At 38.9% G+C, this 18,769-nt stretch overlaps 1 protein-coding gene across 2 annotated transcripts in view; it reads left to right on the plus strand.

Moving 5' to 3' along the window:
* Positions 1 to 15,179, plus strand: part of DCAF13 (DDB1 and CUL4 associated factor 13) — a 31,288-nt gene extending 16,109 nt beyond the window's left edge. The window contains exons 9-11 of one of the 2 annotated variants that reach the window (XM_067290405.1): positions 2,720 to 2,855; positions 10,772 to 10,935; positions 11,756 to 15,179. In XM_067290405.1, the coding sequence (XP_067146506.1) occupies positions 2,720 to 2,855; positions 10,772 to 10,935; positions 11,756 to 11,843 (388 nt within the window). In that variant the 3' untranslated portion in view covers positions 11,844 to 15,179. Of the gene's footprint in view, positions 1 to 2,719; positions 2,856 to 8,549; positions 8,624 to 10,771; positions 10,936 to 11,755 lie in introns of those variants that run through there. The other variant, XM_067290406.1, reaches the window with a different exon arrangement.
* The last annotated feature ends 3,590 nt before the right edge of the window (positions 15,180 to 18,769 follow it).

An 18,769-nucleotide genomic window follows, 5' to 3' on the forward strand; every position in this document is an offset into this window, starting at 1 on the left:
CTTGTTTAAAAAAAGTCAGAATATTTTTTTAAAAAGTCAGAAAAAATATCACAGAATCACAGAATCGCTGAGGTTGGAAGGGACCTCTGGAGATCATCTAGTCCAACCCCCCTGCTCAAGCAGGGTCACCTAGAGCACATTGCACAGGATTGCATCCAGGCGCGTTTTGAATATCTCCAGAGAAGGAGACTCCACAACCTCTCTGGGCAACCTGTTCCAGTGCTCTGTCACCCTCACAGTGAAAAAGTTTTTCCTCATGTTCAGATGGAATTGTCTGTGTTTCAGTTTGTGCCCGTTGCCTCGCGTCCTGTCGCTGGGCACCACTGAAAAGAGTCTGGCTCCTTCTTCTTGACACCCTCCCTTCAGATACTTGTACACATTGATAGGATCTCCTCTCAGCCTTCTCTTCTCCAAGCTAAACAGGCCCAGCTCTCTCAGCCTTTCCTCATAAGAGAGATGCTCCAGTCCCCTAATCATCTTTGTAGCCCTTCGCTGGACTTGCTCCAGTAGTGCCACATCCCTCTTGTACTGGGGAGCCCAGCACTGGACGCAGCACTCCAGATGTGGCCTCACCAGGGCTGAGGAGAGGGGGAGGATCACCTCCCTCGACCTGCTGGCACCACTCTTCCTGATGCACCCCAGGATACCGTTGGCCTTCTTGGCCACAAGGGCACATTGCTGCCTCATGCTTAACTTGGTGTCCACCAGCACTCCCAGGTCCTTCTCGGCAGAGCTGCTTTCCAGCACGTCAACCCCCAACCTGTACTGGTGCATGGGGTTATTCCTCCCCAGGTGCAGGACCCTGCACTTGCCTTTGTTGAACTTCATGAGGTTCCTCTCTGCCCACCTCTCCAGCCTGTCCAAATCTCTTTGAATGGCAGCACAGCCCTCTGGTGTATCGGCCACTCCTCCCAGTTTTGTATTGTCAGCAAACTTGCTGAGGGTGCACTCTGTGCCTTCATCCAGGCCATTGATGAAGAAGTTGAACAAGACTGGACCCAGTACTGACCCCTGGGGGACACCGCTAGCTACAGGCCTCCAACTAGACTCTGCGCCGCTGATCACAACCCTCTGAGCTCTGCCATTCAGCCAGTTCTCAATCCACCTCACTGTCCACTCATCTAACCCACACTTCCTGAGCTTGTCTATGAGGATGTTATGGGAGACAGTGTCAAAAGCCTTGCTGAAGTCTAGGTAGACAACATCCACTGCTCTCCCCTCATCTACCCAGCCAGTCATTCCATCATAGAAGGCTATCAGATTGGTTAGGCATGATTTCCCCTTGGTGAAGCCATGTTGACTCCTCCTGATCACTTTCTTGTCCTCCACATGCGTGGAGATGGCTTCCAGGATGAGCTGCTCCATCACCTTTCCAGGGATGCAGGTGAGGCTGACTGGCCTGTAGTTCCCTGGGTCCTCCTTCTTGCCCTTTTTGAAGACTGGGGTGACATTGGCTTTCTTCCAGTCTTCAGGCACCTCTCCTGTTCTCCATAACCTTTCAAAGATGATGGAGAGTGGCCTAGCAATGACATCCGCCAGCTCCCTCAGCACTCGTGGGTGCATCCCATCGGGGCCCATGGATTTGTGGGTGTCAAGTTTGCTTAAATGATCTCTAACCCACTCCTCCTCCACCAAGGGAAAGTCTTCCTCTCTCCAGACTTTCTCTCTTGCCTCCAGGGTCTGGGGTTCCTGAGGGCTGGCCTGAGCAGTAAAGACTGAAGCAAAGAAGGCATTCAGTAACTCTGCCTTCTCTGTATCCTTCGTCACGAGGGCACCCACCCCATTCAGCAAAGGGCCCACATTTTCCCTAGGCTTCCTCTTACTGCTGATGTATTTGAAGAAGCCCTTCTTGCTGTCCTTGACATCTCTTGCCAGATTTAATTCCAAACGGGCCTTAGCCTTCCTCGTCGCATCCCTGCATACTCTGACAACATTCCTGTATTCCTCCCAAGTGGCCTGTCCCCCTTTCCACTTTCTGTATACTTCCTTCTTCTGGTTGAGTTTTGCCAGGAGCTCCTTGCTCATCCATGCAGGTCTCCTGCCTCCTTTGCTTGACTTCCTACTCATAGGGATGCACCGCTCTTGAGCCTGGAGGAAGTGATGTTTGAATATTAACCAGCTCTCTTGAACGCCCTTTCCTTCTAGGGCCCTCACCCATGGGATTGCTCCAAGTAGGTCCCTGAAGAGGCCAAAGTTTGCTCTCCTGAAGTCCAGGGTTGCGATCCTACTTGGTGCCCTGCTGCCTCCTCGCAGGATCCTGAACTCCACCATCTCATGGTCACTGCAGCCAAGGCAGCCCCCGACCTTCACATCTTCCACCAGTCCTTCTTTGTTTTTTAGTATGAGGTCCAGCAGCACACCTCTCCTTGTTGGCTCCTCCACCACCTGTGTCAAGAAGTTGTCACCAATGCTCTGCAGGAACCTCCAGGACTGTTTGTGCCTAGCTGTGTTGTCTTTCCAGCAGATATCAGGGTGGTTGAAGTCCCCCATGAGAACCAGGGCCTGGGATCATGAGGCTACTTCCAGCTGTCTGTAGAAGGCCTCATCGACTTCCTCATCCTGATCAGGTGGCCTGTAGTAAACACCCACAACAGTGTCACCTCTGTTAGCCTGCCCTTTGATCCTTACCCATATTTAGTTTGAACAGAAAACTGTGCTATTTGAAAGATGTTAGGAAAAGCAATTCTAAAACATCTTAAAATATTTTTCTTTGCTTTAGGGAGATATATCATACAAAGCGAATGCAGCATGTCATCACTGTAAAATGGACTTCAGATAATAAATACATTCTGTGTGGCTCAGATGAGATGAATATTCGTCTTTGGAAGGCTAACGCTTCTGAAAAACTGGGAGTGGTAAGAGACTTGTTTTTTGTTTCTTGTTATCACATGACAGGCTGTGTGTTAGGTTTTTTATTACAACCATTTAACCTACTAAGCTTCTAAAAACTTCTGTTTCTAAAGTAAAATTTCAAACTACAATTTTACATTTTTCATTAGAAAACTAACATGCTTGCATGTATAACATAATATAGTTCATGTTGCAGCTACTGCAGGTTTTAATATTAAGCAGATGACAAATTACATTCCTCACTATTGCTATGCAAGGTGATTTTTGTTGTTTATAATTATCAGTTCAAACTAAACTAGACTAGAGTTTTCTGTGTGTGTGCAACAGGTGAGAATTCACCCCTTTGCACTAGTGAGAAAGCGGTAAATTCTGGTATGCCATACACAAGTGATTTTACTGAAGCGTAGGGTCACTGCTTTTAAAAATGTTCTGTGACTAACATGTAACCGATACTTGCCCGGTTCATACTGTGATAAGCACATGTATGGTAAAATAGACCATTTGCACTGATGCGTAACCAAGATTGTCATTAACCTGTATAAACTCTCAAATACCAACAGGGCAAACTGATATAGGGTCTTAAGTCCATTTAATTCAATGTAAGTCAGTTTGGTAGAAGTGTTTCTAGTAGTAAACCTCAGTCTAATAGATACCTTTTTCCAGTTACACCTGTTCAAATGTTGATGTATAGACAAAGCCAAAATGTGCTATTACAATTGTCACTTCCATTTACACAGTCCTGTTAAAAAGTACTGAATAACTTTGGAGAATGAATTTGACACTTTGCCTACTGGGAGTAATCCCTTTACATGGCTTTATATTGTTAGAGCATTTTGGAGATGCTTACAATGCTGCTTCTGTGCCCATCAGCATAGCTGTCAAATAGTGCTTGGAGGAGTTTCTACTTGATGTTGTAAAAGACTGAGAGTAGGAAGCTGTAATTTGGGGAAGGACATTGTACAGTTAAGGGCCCACATCCATGCCACTGTTATGTCTGGGGCTGCTTGTGGTTACCTGAAGCTCCATTTAAGTGCTAGTGTCTGTATTTGGAGGCAAGGGGGATGGAGCTGGGAGAGGTGACAGGTGAATGGGAGTGGTACAAGTACTAGGGCTACAATGCAGAATGGGAAAATCCATGGACTGTTTTGCAGTGTGAAGGGCTTGATATGGGAAAGCACAGCTAAAACAATGAGGGTATCTGTAGCTGTGGCCCACCACAGGTATTTGAAAGTCCTATTGTTTTTCTTATCCTTGCTGTAGAGCTATAGATAAAAACCTTTATAGCCTATACAGTATCCATGGTTGAAAACTACTGTTTAAGTTGAATTTCTTTAAAGCATTGGCTTTTCTTTTGTGTTTATGGTGCTATTTCTTTCTGTTCTGAACTGATTTGTGGGATTTATCCGTGAGTGCTTCAGTCAAACATTTAAATATCATCCCATTACCTGCTAATTCCACAGACTCAACAATGATCACTATGGACTTCACTTTTGGATTCAATTTCTATCTTGAATTTGCTTAGATGGTGCAATACTGGGCAGAAATACCACCTATTTACTTGTTGGTGTATCTGTATGCTTACTGGAACACCCTTTTCATCTGGTCTAAAACTCTTTATTCACCATCTTCATACCTAGTACAGAAGGTACAGTCTCTCTCTACCATGTAGTTCCAGAACACATTGCCTGTTTTTTACTCTCTCTCTTTTGTGTGAAGGACAAGGTGGTAAGCAGAATATCTAAAAGGTGTTTTTCATATAGGATGATTGCTAATGTTTTAGTGTGTAAACAGAAAATTCATTCTCTTGACTACTAGATGGCATTGGCGGCTTTTTTATGAAAAGTAAGGATACTTGGATCTGGGAAGTGATGGGCGAAACCAGTTATTCTGTAAAGTATAAATATTGCATACCAAAAGGACTACTTAGGTAATGGTTCAAGTATTCAAAAAGTAGAATGGTAAATGACATTCTGATGTTTTCTATAGTATTTTCATCACTGACAGTTGACCAGAGTTGGCTCCAAAAAAGATGCTACCAGTCATGACTGTAGCGTATTTGCTGTGGTCTGCAGGTTAGTGCTCTTGTGGTCCTTGACCTCTCAGTGAATCCTACACAAAATAGCCTGGCCATATTTTTCCAGTTTTTAAATATATTGTTACTGCTTGACATGCCTCTTGGAGGTTGTGCATAGGATTCTGTTCTGCTAATATGAGATCATTCTAATACAGCTTTAGTAACATGCATGTGTGTGTAAGGGTTTGTAAGCATTTCTGATGAAGATTTTCGGCCCTCAAATCCCAAGAGGACTGAGCTGAGTTACCTGTAACATACAGGTTAAGCGTCATTTTTTTGGTCTGTTTTTCTGATTATCAGAAATGAAAGTCATCCCATCTTCTAGAATACTCTAGGCAGCTTGTCATCCTGTCTCAAAGAAAAATAAAAAACTATTTGGAAAATAAAAGACATCTTAAGAAACCAAAAATAAGAAATATGGGAAGAAATTTCAAGGGGCATAATAAAATATATTGAAAAACTGAATTGGAAATTTCTGCTCCCTGATTTCACATGGACAGCATTAATGAACTTGGAAAGAATTATGTTAAAATAAGAGCAAATAATGTTTCACAGCCTCATATATTTTCTGGAAATGTGTTCACTGTGTTATGCCATTAAGGCCTTGAATTTAGCAAGACATAAAAATTGCAAGTGTCCAGAGCTGCTGTGGTTACTATAAAAATATTTTTGGAAGCACTATGAAATTCAGTTTTTCAGGTGTTCAGCGAGTAATTGTTGCTGCTAGGGATTAGGGTGGAATCTTTATGGCTTCTCAGATTCTTGAATATACATTGGAAATGTCACCTGGATTCAGCCAACTGTGCCAATATTGGTTTGATCTAGCCTTGTAGTTCCTGCGATTCTTAATGTTGTAAGTGTTAATGCCTATTTACCAGGTTCCACTGGTTTTCTTTAGCACAAGCTCTTTCTTTTTTAGAGGACTGGTGTTCTTATCTTCGTAGACATGTGCCTGCTCATTTTATAAATGTCCAGTTCTTCCACTATTTTTTGAACGTTTTCAACTTTCAAAGCTGAACATTGAGTAATTCTGTCGCAAGTGTCAGAATATGTCTTAAATGCTTAGTTGCTTGGGGCTGCTATTTTTCTTAGCTGAGAAGATTTGATTGAATGACTCATCCAAAGGTCACTGTATTCCTAATAAAATGCCAACATCTTGTAATACATTGTATTTCAAGATGGATATTTTTGGGCTGGGGGTGGGTGGAGACCAGCATCCTGAAAGAGAAAAGTAAAAATGCTAATCAAAAATTTTTTTTTTTGGTGAGCACTTAGTCTTACTTGTTGTCAAGATTGCTGGGCTCCAAGGAAGTTAGACTGAATACGGTACTTATGTTGCAACTTGAGACTGATGAATAGTTATGCAGTTGGAAAGTTGTACTTTCTGAACTGTAGCTACCCAAGCAGTCATCAGTTCTGACATGCATATTTCCTTTAATGTATTTGGCATTGCACTCATTATTTAAAATCAGTGAAACATTAAAGTAAGAATCAAAGTCTCTGGAGGAGCCAGTGGCATGCTGTGTCTCTGCTCCACTGACAATTAAGTCTGCATGGGTTTTATGTAGGGGTAACAAAAACTAAATCTTTTTGTTGGAGCTACTGCAGAGGTTGCTTTAAAACAATTTAGTGTTTAGATGTTTTCTGAAATAAAAGTTTAACTTTTTTCAGTAACAGCCTGGAGGTAAATAAGACTTCATAGGTTTTCTTTTTTAAAGCAATAAATCTGTAGCTCTGCATATGCAAACAAGAAAGATGGGTATAAATAAGACTATTAAGATACTCCAGACTGTTCATTTATTATACATAAAAACCTGACCTGTTAAGTATGCAAGTGTGCTTTTTTACTGTGACCTTGGAGAGGTTTGGGATTTCTAAAAAGTGGAATGCCTTTGCCTTGTAAGGAAAAGGGGAAAAAAAAAGCTTCATATGAATGAAAGGAGTGGAAAAGCAGCACTAATAGAATGGGTTTCAGTTAATAAAATAGAATTCATCTAATTAATACAAAGAAAGGGCTATGTTGGGTTTTTATGAATTGTAGTGATAGCAATGAGCCATCAGCAAAACTTCAAAAAGTTGTATTGTTCTTCAGAATATTAAGACACTCAGTTTTCTGCACCTGTGGTTCTTGCAATGTAAATGCTTAGTAGCATTACTTCTGTGAGTAACAGCTACAAAATTTGGTTCTGTTACCTTTCCAAAGAACTTAAGGATTAGAACAGAATACAGGAAAACTGAAGGAGAAAACTTTCTTCCTATGGCTGTTTTGTATTTCAATAAGTGTAAAATGTTAGTGTGAGAAGTAAGTGTAACAGCAGTGGAGCATAGGTTTGCTGCTTTCTTACAAGATGTAGACCTAATAGCTTTTGAGTTAAGGATTGAAAAAGATTGGATGAAGCTACAAGTCTTGTTTTTGGATCTAGCAAAGTGCATTAGCAGGAGAGCATCAAAACTGTCTAAGTAATTGTGTATCCTTTCAGTCTTCTAGTATAAAGTTCCATTTTGTGACATAAAGCTGAAAACAGGCAGTACCAGATACTGTGTGACATGGCGTTCTTTTAGTAGTGAGTTGGGGTTTGTGATTAAATGCACATGTGACTTCATCCCTTTAGCTATGATTTTGTGCTCTTAACATCTACATTACTTTTCTTTTTTGTTCTCCATTTAGAGATAAAGAATCATTTTTGATCAAGGAAACAATGAGTAATAAACTTCATAGCAATAAACTTAGAAAAGAATTTTCAGGAGAGCAATGGAAAATTTTTAAATAAAGACATATTATGATATGGAAAATTGCTGGGATATGTTTACATTCTAAAAATGTTGCATCTGTGCTTTATCTGACTTAACCTAAAAGGGCAACCTGGGCAGGATAGATAACAGCCACTCCATATTCCTTTGCTGAATTGCAGCAGTCTAATATTGTGGAATTTTTAAATACATGCACAGTACAAATATAGTCCATTTTAAAGGGAATATGATTTGTTAAAGGTGATTTTAGCTTTTCAATCAGGGCTCTGGATAAAATGCTTACCTTCATTCTGCTTAGAGGGGAAAAATAACTAGCCTCTATCACCTCGAGGGAGGAAAAGGTGTAGACCGTTTACTTGAGGGCACATTTTCATATTACTGACAACTTGGGTGTATTTTACAGTTCTTTTTCCCCCTTTTTTCACTCTAGATATTTGCTGTGAAGTACTGCTTCAGTACTGGCACAAATAGCTGCCTTTCTGCCACCTAACCTCTCTCTATTCCTTGTATAAGAAGTTGCACGTTCATTTTTTGAAAGTATGAAAAGAGTCACATGTCACCTTTGAGTATGTCTTTCATTCATGATGTCATATAAATCCCAATTTATTACATTGTAGAGTATTCTAGTCATTATAAACACAGTCTTTAATCCTCCTACTTTGTGCTGCATTTACAGAATCTTCTCCAGCACAAAGCACTCTGGGAAGTAATGCTGTTCTCTTCAGCTGTTTAGGCTGACCTTTGTAGAATGACTTGCAAGAGAGAAATTAGAGTTCATTGCATTATTGAAGTCTGCTTTCTTAGCTGTCTGGTATATTTGATAAATAGATACTAGCTTGTCATTTACACATGATTTTCTTTTACCGCTATATAGATGAGGGCACACCTAGCACTGCCTTGTACATGGGACATTGACAATTTGCAATTGGATGGGAAGTGACCAGATAGGTGCGTTTTTACGCATTACATTGCATGTAAAAATGGAAACAGACTGAAACATAACCACTGCTTTATCTGTATTAATTTTTTAAATAAGATATCCTGGATGTATATTTAATTTACAGATTCACCTCTGCCTGCAGAATCATCAAGGTTACACTAAATCAGCAGCAATTTGCTCCTCTTAAATTAAATTAAAGAAAAATCATTGCATTTAATTAAAATAAAAGCTCTTTAATTTGGATTATGTTGGCAGTTTTCTGCAGAGTGGGAACACCTGGGACTTACTGAGAGTGAACCAGCTATTCAGCCTGGCTCAGCAGAGGAATTTGACTAAAGGGTAGGGTATAGTTCTAGTGGGTTAGGATTGTAGAACTTATTTGTTTGCAGTTTGAAAGACTATGATAAAGGTAAGTAAAGTGGAAAGATTTACTTTTATGAATAAGTGTATATGGCAAAACAGAGGATAAGAATATCTCCCTCTTTGATACCTGAATAAGAATTTTCTGAGTGATGAGTTTAATGGCAGCTCTACATCTGGTACCTGGTTTCTTTATTGTCCCAAAGTAGAAACTACTTTGCCATCTGTTTTATTATCTTACTTTCAGACCATTAATGGTATTTCAGAACAAAATTATTTGAGTATGGTATATTTCATAAATTCTGGAAAACATATATATATATATATATACACACTCCAACAGAAGTCACTTTTAAAGGTGACCTCCAAAATGGAAAAGAAGTAGCCAATTGCTGCTAAAAAAAAGGCATGCTTCATAAAGTAGATGGAATTTAGAAGCCTTTTTTGCTCTAAGTAAGTGTCCTGTTGTTGTTAATGTCAGAAATTCAGGTCTTGTCTTCTCATGATACTTCACAGAAAGTGAGAAATTAGTGAAACAGAGTCAGATGTAAAGGTGAATTAATAAAAGCTGTCTGAATTACTGATTTGTTTCTAAACCTTTAGGTGCAGGTAGTAGTGGCTGAGGGGAGGAAGGCAAAGACTTGTGTCACTACATAAGAATATGAAGGGGTTTTAGATGTCTGAAACACTGGAGTTAGATTCTGTTTGTGGGGGGAGGGTAGGAAGAGGATAGGGGGTTTCAGATTAATGAGATCTGCTACATCCTAAATAGCTTAGGTGTAGAGGATTTTTTTTCTTAAAGATTCAGCATCACCTGCTGTTTTGGTCAAAGTCTGAAAGTACACTAGAAAGTAAGGCAACTGAAATTCCTGCAGATATGGCAAAATCCAATATAGCTAGAACTTAACATTCCTCATGAAGCAGTGCGTGCTTTAAACCAAAATACAACATTCTGAGATTTTTCCTTGTGATATATAAGGACCAAAGGAAACATGCCTAGTTTCAGAAATAATTCTTCTGAAGGTTAGCTGTAGGGAAATGGAGGTCTCTCACTGTTTGTTGTTAGTGGTGGCTCACACATATCTCTTAATAAAATTATGGATAAAAATTATGGATAAAATTTGGATAAATTTAAGTCTTTTGTGGTAATACTAAGTCACCTGTATTTCATGTACTTGTGATACTAAGATATTTTAGCTGCATGATGAAAGCTGGAACTCCATGTGTGCCATACAAGCAAGCCAAGACTTGCAATATCATATGTACACTGCACTTTCTAATGGACTTTTTTTTTTAAATGGATCAAGGCAAGATTTAGGCCAGGTAAAGAGCTGTCTATAAAGCTTTCCATCAAGACAATTTATTTATAGCATTTGTACTTATACTGGCTAGTGATTAAAATGCCTGAGAATCTTTGTTTCACAGCAAAAGTTGATTATCGGCAGAAGTTAGGGGAGCAAACAGATTCTGATTAAAAAAGGTTTTACTGTCAGCTATTTCTATTCTCTCTCCTTATCTACAGCACATTAAAATCTGATTTTAGGGAAGTAAATTGAATTACTGCTCTGAACTTTGAAATTGTGGTAATGTTTTGTGTTTGAGCAATGAGCTATTGTAAAAGTTGTAGGTTTCTAATACTTATTTGCCATAATTCTCAAGTTTCTGTGGTTGCAGCCATTTGCTAGAAGGAAGATATTTGAATTAAAAGTTAGTTTTTCATTTTGTAGAGAAAATCCTGTTAGTTCAATCCCTGTTCCTTTCTAATGCTGTGTGTGTGTTGTGCTTTCCCCATATAGCTTGCACCACGAGAAAAGGCAGCTATGAACTACAATCAGAAGCTGAAGGAGAAGTTCCAGTACCATCCACAGATCAAACGCATAGCTCGGCACCGTCACTTGCCTAAAAGTATCTTTTGCCAAGTCAAGGAGCAACGTATCATGAAAGAAGCTCGTAGGCGAAAGTATGTCTTCCTTTTCTGGCTTTGTTTTCTTTCTGTCTTAATAAAATGCATCACTTAATGCTGCAGCAGCAGTGTATGGCAGTATTAGAGCTACATTATACAGAAGGAAGAAATATGAGTTACTTTTAACCGTCTGAAAAAGTGATTGTGAAATACTGGAGTGATTAGCCTTTAGTTAGAAGGAAAATGCTGGCAAGTGCCAGTAGCCACAAGGACTGGCTATACATCCAAGTTTACTGAAGGAACAGGAGGGAATATCAAGTTGGAAGGAGACACAATGCTCTGTGTTGTGTGAGATGTGACACAACGTTGTAACGGCCTGCGGTTTGTTTGGTTTTGTTTTTGTTTTTTCTTCTTTTTAAATGCCAGACTCCAGCATCAGCATGAGAATCTTCAGTAACCTGGATCATTGGCATATTGGATTCCTAGGAGAGGAAGGTGGCATACTTTACTGTTGCCATGAAATTGTCAGTAAAAACATAAAGTGGTGGGTTTTAGTCATTTTTTCTCAACTTGAGCAGCAAATCTTGCTGACAGGAAAACCAAGTAAACTGTCTCACAGAAAAGGTTCAATTTAAAACTTTTCTAAATTAGCCAGCTTTAAAGTTTTTGTTGTTGTTTTCCCAAAGGGGCAATCCTCCCTCTCAAAGGAGGAAATACATTGGTTTTGATTAATAAAAGCAGAACAATTATGCGTTTGGGTTTTTTTGTTTGTTTTTAAGTTGCGGGTTATCTCCAGTAGTAGCTTAAGGAAGAAACCAGTATTTCTTAACTCTTTGAGCTGACTACTGAATTTCATTTTTCTTCTTTCTGTTTTTAGGGAACAGAATCGTCGTAAGCACAGCAAACCAGGATCTGTGCCTTTTGTGTCAGAGAAGAAGAAACATATCGTGGCAGTAGTGAAATAATTTTTTTCACATTTACAAAATGTCATTTAAAAATATATATATTTAAATGAATCCACTGTACAAAATTTGAGGGTCATTGGTAAGACAGTGTGGCTCTGGAGACATTGCTTTTCTTCTGTGCATACACTTGCTCTGATTTCTCAGGTTGTTATCTGCTTTGGGTAGTCCTAAGAATTGGCCTTGAGTCTTTTATTGACATCCATGTGGCTGGTGTTACTGGGCCCACTCTGTATATTTCAGTGGAGTTTCCCCCTTTTGATATAAGCAGATAACTTGATCCTTGGGGCAGGATATCTGTGGCTCCAATTCTGTTCCTGGGTACCTTTCTTTCAAAAGAAGAATGAACATGATTCAGAATTGGCAGCAGCAAATAACTTAGTTCCATGGGTTAGAATCATAAAATCAATTGTCTTTACACTGATTTTTTACTCCATTAGATTTCTGTAAAAAAGTGACCATAAAGCAATGGCCTAGATCATGATTATTCCAAATGACTAATATACTGCACTATATTTATTGCAGAGCGATATACAATTTTCCTTTTATCTAAATGGAATTCAGCATGACTGTCAGACCTCTGTAAACACATTTAGAGTTTTGTTCTGTGTTCTTAACTATTGTTACAAGACTTGACAAAACTTCAAAGACTGTTAAAGTTGCTAATACTAATAATCATGTTCTTGAATAAATATCTTTTCTCTTTAGCTTATTTAAAACTTACACAATTTATGTCATCTTTCATCCAGGTTTTAGAAAACCCCAAAACTTCTTTAGCTGAATTTTATCATAAGCCTCCTGTTTAAAGTTTGTATTTAAAAAATAAAAGCTTCACATTTCTAAAGGTACCTACAGCCCAAAACTCTCTCACCATTTGTGTGGGAAATGCTTTGCTTCTCTTTCAGTGAGCTAGACTTAGCTTTTTACTGAAGATACAAAAGTCCTCAGAAGAACAGAAGACTATGCCAGAATTCAACTTGGCCTCTTAGGCTGAAACCTTTCTCTTGTAGAAATGTAAGATACTTAATGACCATAAATATTATGATAAATTCTTGGTAGGCATCTTCTGTTTTTAATGTTATTTTACATTTTCTATACAAAAGGATTTTTTTTCAGCCTTTGCAGTACTGTGCAGTCTGTAACTACATTTTTCTCCCTTCCTAAGTTTATGCACAAAAAATATTTTATGAACCCCATTAGAATAAACTTTATAATTTAACTTGTTTTCTGTTTTTTACTTTGGCAATATCACTATGAGCACTTGCCTTCATGTAGCATCCTGTTTAATATATCTGCTGCATATATATAGATGCATATGCATCTGTAGTTCTTTACTCTTTCATTTGTCTCTGCTAGCACTGCCGGGCAAGATTCCTGGATCATCATGGCAAAATTATGGCTGTTCAGTGATAAGAGGCCATAATGCCATAATGCATTTTTTTACTCTTCGGTTCACTTACCTTATGGGGTAAAAAGAGAAGCAGATCTGAAGATCTGTAGGATGATGAGAAGCAGTGGAACAGATCAGGGAAAAGACTGATGCTGGCTGTGTGCCTGTTGTACTAACACGGTGCACTCTGTGCCAAATGGAGTTTACTTCCTTCCTGGAACAGTGAGAAAATTGAGAGAGAATGTGCTGTCCAAAGTATGGCTTGTGACACAGCTGTAGGCAAGTCCTGAACAATTTGCAGAGCCAGATTTATTTTCTGCATTTTGACAAAAATTTTCAGCCTTTTCAGTTGAGGTTGAGTTGGCGTAGCTGGTTGTTGGTTTGTTCTCAGACCTTTGGATCCCAGTAATGCAGTTAAGTCATGTTAACCTCTGGTGTGAACAAATTCTGCCTCTTAGAGTTTATTGGCTTGGGTACAAAATTCTGAATTCAATTAGAGAGCATTCAGTTCTGGAGCTAGTTCAGTCGTCATAAGGTACGTTATCTGTGAGGCTCTCTGCATTGAATGGACAGGCCAAAGAATCTCTTGATGTGCAAAGAGCTGTTGCACTATTGATTTCAAACAGGCTAACAAGATGAGCAACTTAAAGGATTCAGGTCAGCTAAAACTTGCTAAAGGGATTTAGTAGTGTACTGAAAAATGGAATTTTAAAGTTTAGGGTTGGAGTACGTAGAGGCTGATGTATTTGGATATGGATTCCTTTCCTTTTCCAAATTCAGTGGATGTGGTCTTGTACAGAGATCTTGGCCTTGTCATCAAGTAGTATTGTATCAAGCGGGGCACCCTCTCTTAGTATTCCCGGAAAAAGTGTGTTTTCCAAAATCAAGTCTTACTGTGACTTCTAGGGACATAGTAGTTGTAAAATCAATGTAGGTATGGGCTGGGGTTTTCTAGTTGCAAGTTAGTTGTCTGGGATTCTGCAGTTGCTGTTTGCACTTTGTTTAGAGGAACCGTAGTCACGGACTTGCATTTTGTTGTGCTTGCTGCTGCTGACTTGTTAAAAAGTTCCTTTTGTAAACTTTTACGGTTCCTTTACAGTTAGTCTCCAACACTTTGTGGCTGTCCACCAAAAATAGATAATGCCACAATCCTTGAGAGAAATTTTTTTTCTTTAAATATAGTAGTTGTTAAGTGGTAGCTCTGTGCTCGCAAGAAGGGCTTATACAAGTCTGTCATAGGCCATCACTGAAAAAATGTAGAATTTGTGCTAAAGGAGCTGGAGTTCTTAGTCTTTTTTTTTCTTCTTTTCTTTTCCTGAAAGATTTGAGACATGTAACCTGGCTTCTTCTTAATCACCTTAAAGGAGTTACCTAGATTTACCTAAATTATTATATAATGAGTATGGATGCATGTTTTTGCATGTATGCATACTCAGGTTGTTTATGGAGTAAAATTTTTTAGCATCTTTTTTTATGTGGCTCAACTAAGATACAGAAAACACAAGGAAACTGCTAACAATTGTCTTGAAGTTTTTGTTACAGTTGATCTAAAGGGAAAAAAATCATGGAATATTTTCTGAACCAAATACAGTGGCTACATACCTGCTACTGATTAAAAGCAATAATTTCTTTATGTATTCTGTCTTTGGGAAGATACTTATTCCACTTGAAGTCTGTTTCAAAAGAGCAATAACTTCTTTGATACGGAAATATTTAAATTAATGTTCATAGCTTTGGTGAATTTGAGCTGCTTCATGATAAAGACTTCCTATGGAATCATCATAATTTTATACCTGTTTTATTGTAGCCAGGCTACATAATGATATTTGAATAAAATAATTTATTTTGCTCTGTGTATATTCTAGATATCTGGAACAAGATACACTGCCACTCAGGTTTCTGAGGATTATATGGAAATAGATAAGACCAAGTAAATAGATTTTGCTTAAGTTTTTTGCCAGTGTCTGTGTGGGCATTCTTCACATTGTTTGGGGTAGCTGAACCTGATGGGCTTCAGGGCCCAGGGATTTCTCCCATCCCAGCCCACAGGCTGTGAGGCTGCTGGGCTTCCATGTCCCCAGGTCCAGCCAGCAGCAAGCCTGCACACGTGTTCCCAATACACACTGTGTGCATGTACACACAATACAAACAATATACTACACATGGCCGGCCACACAGATTGACACAGAGGGAGAACAGAGCTTTTACTGGCACCTGCATAAACACAAAACACATTGCTTCATACAGCTCAGTCCTTCTCCTCCTTTCCAGCTGGTCATGATTGTAGTTCACCAGTGGCATATACACATGTGCACAATATGGGTTTCTCTAGTAGCTGGTATTAGACCATGCAATTAGACCTTGCAATTCCGCTCCAGTGGCTGGTACTCATTCCTCTTGTCCCACTCATCGGCTAGTCCAACTTGAAATGTGCTAGTCTTGACGTATACATAAACACGCAAGACAGTTAGAAATAGGGTTTATTAAGAATACAGGCTGGACTGCAGTGATGAATGCAAGGCTCAGGCTTAGAAGTGCAGTAACCAGCAACCTGTTTACATGCGACTGGCCCCCTTTATCCTTTTTTCCTCTATTTTTCCCATGCTTGTTCCTCCTCAATCCACTTTGTTCTCTCCCTTAACCCACCTTTGGTTTTTCCCTTAAAGTTCCTATAATAAGTTTTGCACATTCCTGCAATCCCCTTAAACCGTCCTGTAATAAATTTTACACACCCCCAATTTCTTTTTGTTCTATTCCTAAATTCTTTCTTCTGTATCCTGTAAGTCACAGAATCACAGAATGGTTGAGGTTGGAAGGGACCTCTGAAGATCATCTAGTCCAATCCCCCTGCTCAAGCAGGGTCACCGAGAGCAGGTTGCCTAGGATCATGTCCAGATGGCTTTTGAGCATCTCCAAGGATGGAGACTCCACAGCCTCTCTGGGCAACCTGTTCCAGTGCTCTGTTACCTCACAGTGAAGAAGTTTTTTCTCATGTTCAGACAGAACTTCTTGTGTTTCAGTTTGTGCCTGTTGCCTCTCATCCTATCCGTGGGCACCACTGAAAAGAGTCTGGCCCCATTCTCTCTACACCCTCCCTTCAGATACTTATACGCATTGATAAGATCCTCCCTCAGTCTTCTCCAGGCTGAGCTGGTCCAGTCCTGCACCCCTCAGGCAGTAATCCCCCTCATTTGCCTGGCATTCAAGAGAGTTTCCTTTAGTCATTTTACTTACCAAGGACAATGGTCTAATTCTCCTCTGATGGTTTTAGGAGTAGCAATTCAGTGTGCTCGTTTTCACTAATTGTTCTGATCCTTGCTATGTCTTTGTTTAATTTGCTTAACCTTTAGTCAGATAATCTAACACACTTTATTATATGAAAATATCTTTCTTTGTAGTGCCTTCTGATCCTATTTTTTGGACCAGCATAGTGACATTTGGAGTAGAATTCATCTTGCTTAACTGTAGATGTCTACAGTGCAGATGGGATAAACAGCTTGGGTATACCTGAGTTCTCTTTGTACTTGGTGGAGAGAAATAGTTACTTTCAGGGTTCATTTCTCCCATATTTTAGATATCTGTATTATGATTTTCAAAACTTCGCATTCTTTTATAATTAACATCAGGACACCAAAGACAGCCAGTTCACTTGTGATTATCTAGATTTGGTCAGAATCCCACACAGAGTTGATTAGGTTGAAGATGAGCAAAACCAAAGAAAAGTGTTAAATCAGGGAGGCAAGTGCAGAGCTTGGAGAAGAATATTTAGCAAACTTAGAATTTTATCTTAATGAAACTACTGTTTAAGACAGTGAAGGTTGGTGCATGGAATTGATTTTGATTTAACTAAGTAATAAGCAACAGTAGTGCTACTTTGAAATGGGTTATGTTTTGAAAAGGGTGTTTCTGTAGCAGTTACCTAGATCTTAGCCAGAGGTACTTTTGTCAATTTGAAGAAGTTACAACCTTATTGAATGAATTGACATCATATAGAGGTCATGCTCTTAAAATGGAATTTACTGTATGTGATAATGTATATCATTTATAAAATATGATACGTCTAATAAAGAAAAAGAGAAATGGAGGGAAGGAGTATTCAAATGAAATGGTTTCCATCTGGAATGATTATTCTTCAGCAAATGCCCATTCTGGGACCATATAACCTCTTCACCAGTCTCATTACTTTGTTGTTTCACTTATTAATGAATTTACCTGTATTAATATGTAATGGCACAATTCAAAATTAATGAACCTGTTTCAATTTTTAATTTTAAAACATCTGCTAGAGGACTGAACTTGCTCTTCCCGTATGGCTGCATCCTATTTAGGCTGTATGGGCATGTAATGACATAAAAGTATTGATTAACTTAATGCAATCCAATACAGGCTAAATCAAGTGGCAGCAATAACTTTTAATATGGGGGAGTTAACTTACAGGTTGATTTTTAAATAGTTATTTTATTTGTTTATGTGTGTGTGAATAAGACTTGGGAATAACATTTTTAAAGATAACTTTTCTGTAGATGTGGCTGCATTCACAGTTTCTCAAAACATTTTTCTTTATATTTAAAATGGTGCTGAAAGGGATTTTTAAAATTTGTATTATTATTTTGTTTGATACAGTCAAGGGTAACTTAATGTGAAGAGAATAAATAGGAAAAACTGTAAAGATGCTTTGCATACATATAGTACTACTATTTACATGTAGAGTCTCAGGGCAATAAAGGAAGTTCTACATCTCTTTTGATATTTTACCATCTCAAAATAAGTAAGATTACCTGAATACCTGAAGATTTATTCATTTTAAAGGATGATTGTAGTGAAAATAACTTCTAAGATGTGGAAGTCTTCCACCAGGCCCTCTGTCTTCCAAAGAGTTTCTAGAATAAAGCAGTGGGGCTTGTGAGAAAGATGCCAGTGAGGCAGAGTAGGGTGTACTGCAAATGGAGATGAGAAGCACGATGAAAAGGAGGAGAGCAACCTGGGCAGACTGACATGTTAGTATGGGTGAGTGCAGTCAATTCACAGCCTGTGGGGAAAGCAGGTGCACGTGTTGGTTGTCTGATAATAGCAATATAAATGCTGGGCTGAAGTAAATGCTCTGCATCCAAAGCCTGCAAATTATTGTGCAAACCTGCTCATAGGAGAGAAATTAATTCTTTAAAGCTATGCCATTGTCATTTTAAAACTGAATTCATATGGGGACTCCTAAGCATAGCGCAGTCTGACAAGTTTTTCCTTTCGCCAGTACTGGAAAATCGGTAACCTTTACAACACCTTTTAGAAGTTATTGTCTGCTATGCAGTGTCACAAAAGTCTAAAAACCTTTGAAGAAAAGATGAATGAGGTTCTGTAACTGAGGGCAAAGAAGTTTCTGTGGATAATAGTTTGTGGGAAACTTAAGAGCTCAATGTTACACTAGAGAAAGATGGAAAGACATTTGAAGAAGATGGACTTTAATTAGAAAGAAAAGACCAAGTTGTGTTCAACTAGGGTTTCTGGGACTTAAGAAGATATGTGGAGAAATCTAGGACAAAAT

The sequence above is a fragment of the Apteryx mantelli genome, chromosome 2, assembly GCF_036417845.1.
Source record: "Apteryx mantelli isolate bAptMan1 chromosome 2, bAptMan1.hap1, whole genome shotgun sequence".
Lineage (NCBI taxonomy): Eukaryota > Metazoa > Chordata > Aves > Apterygiformes > Apterygidae > Apteryx > Apteryx mantelli.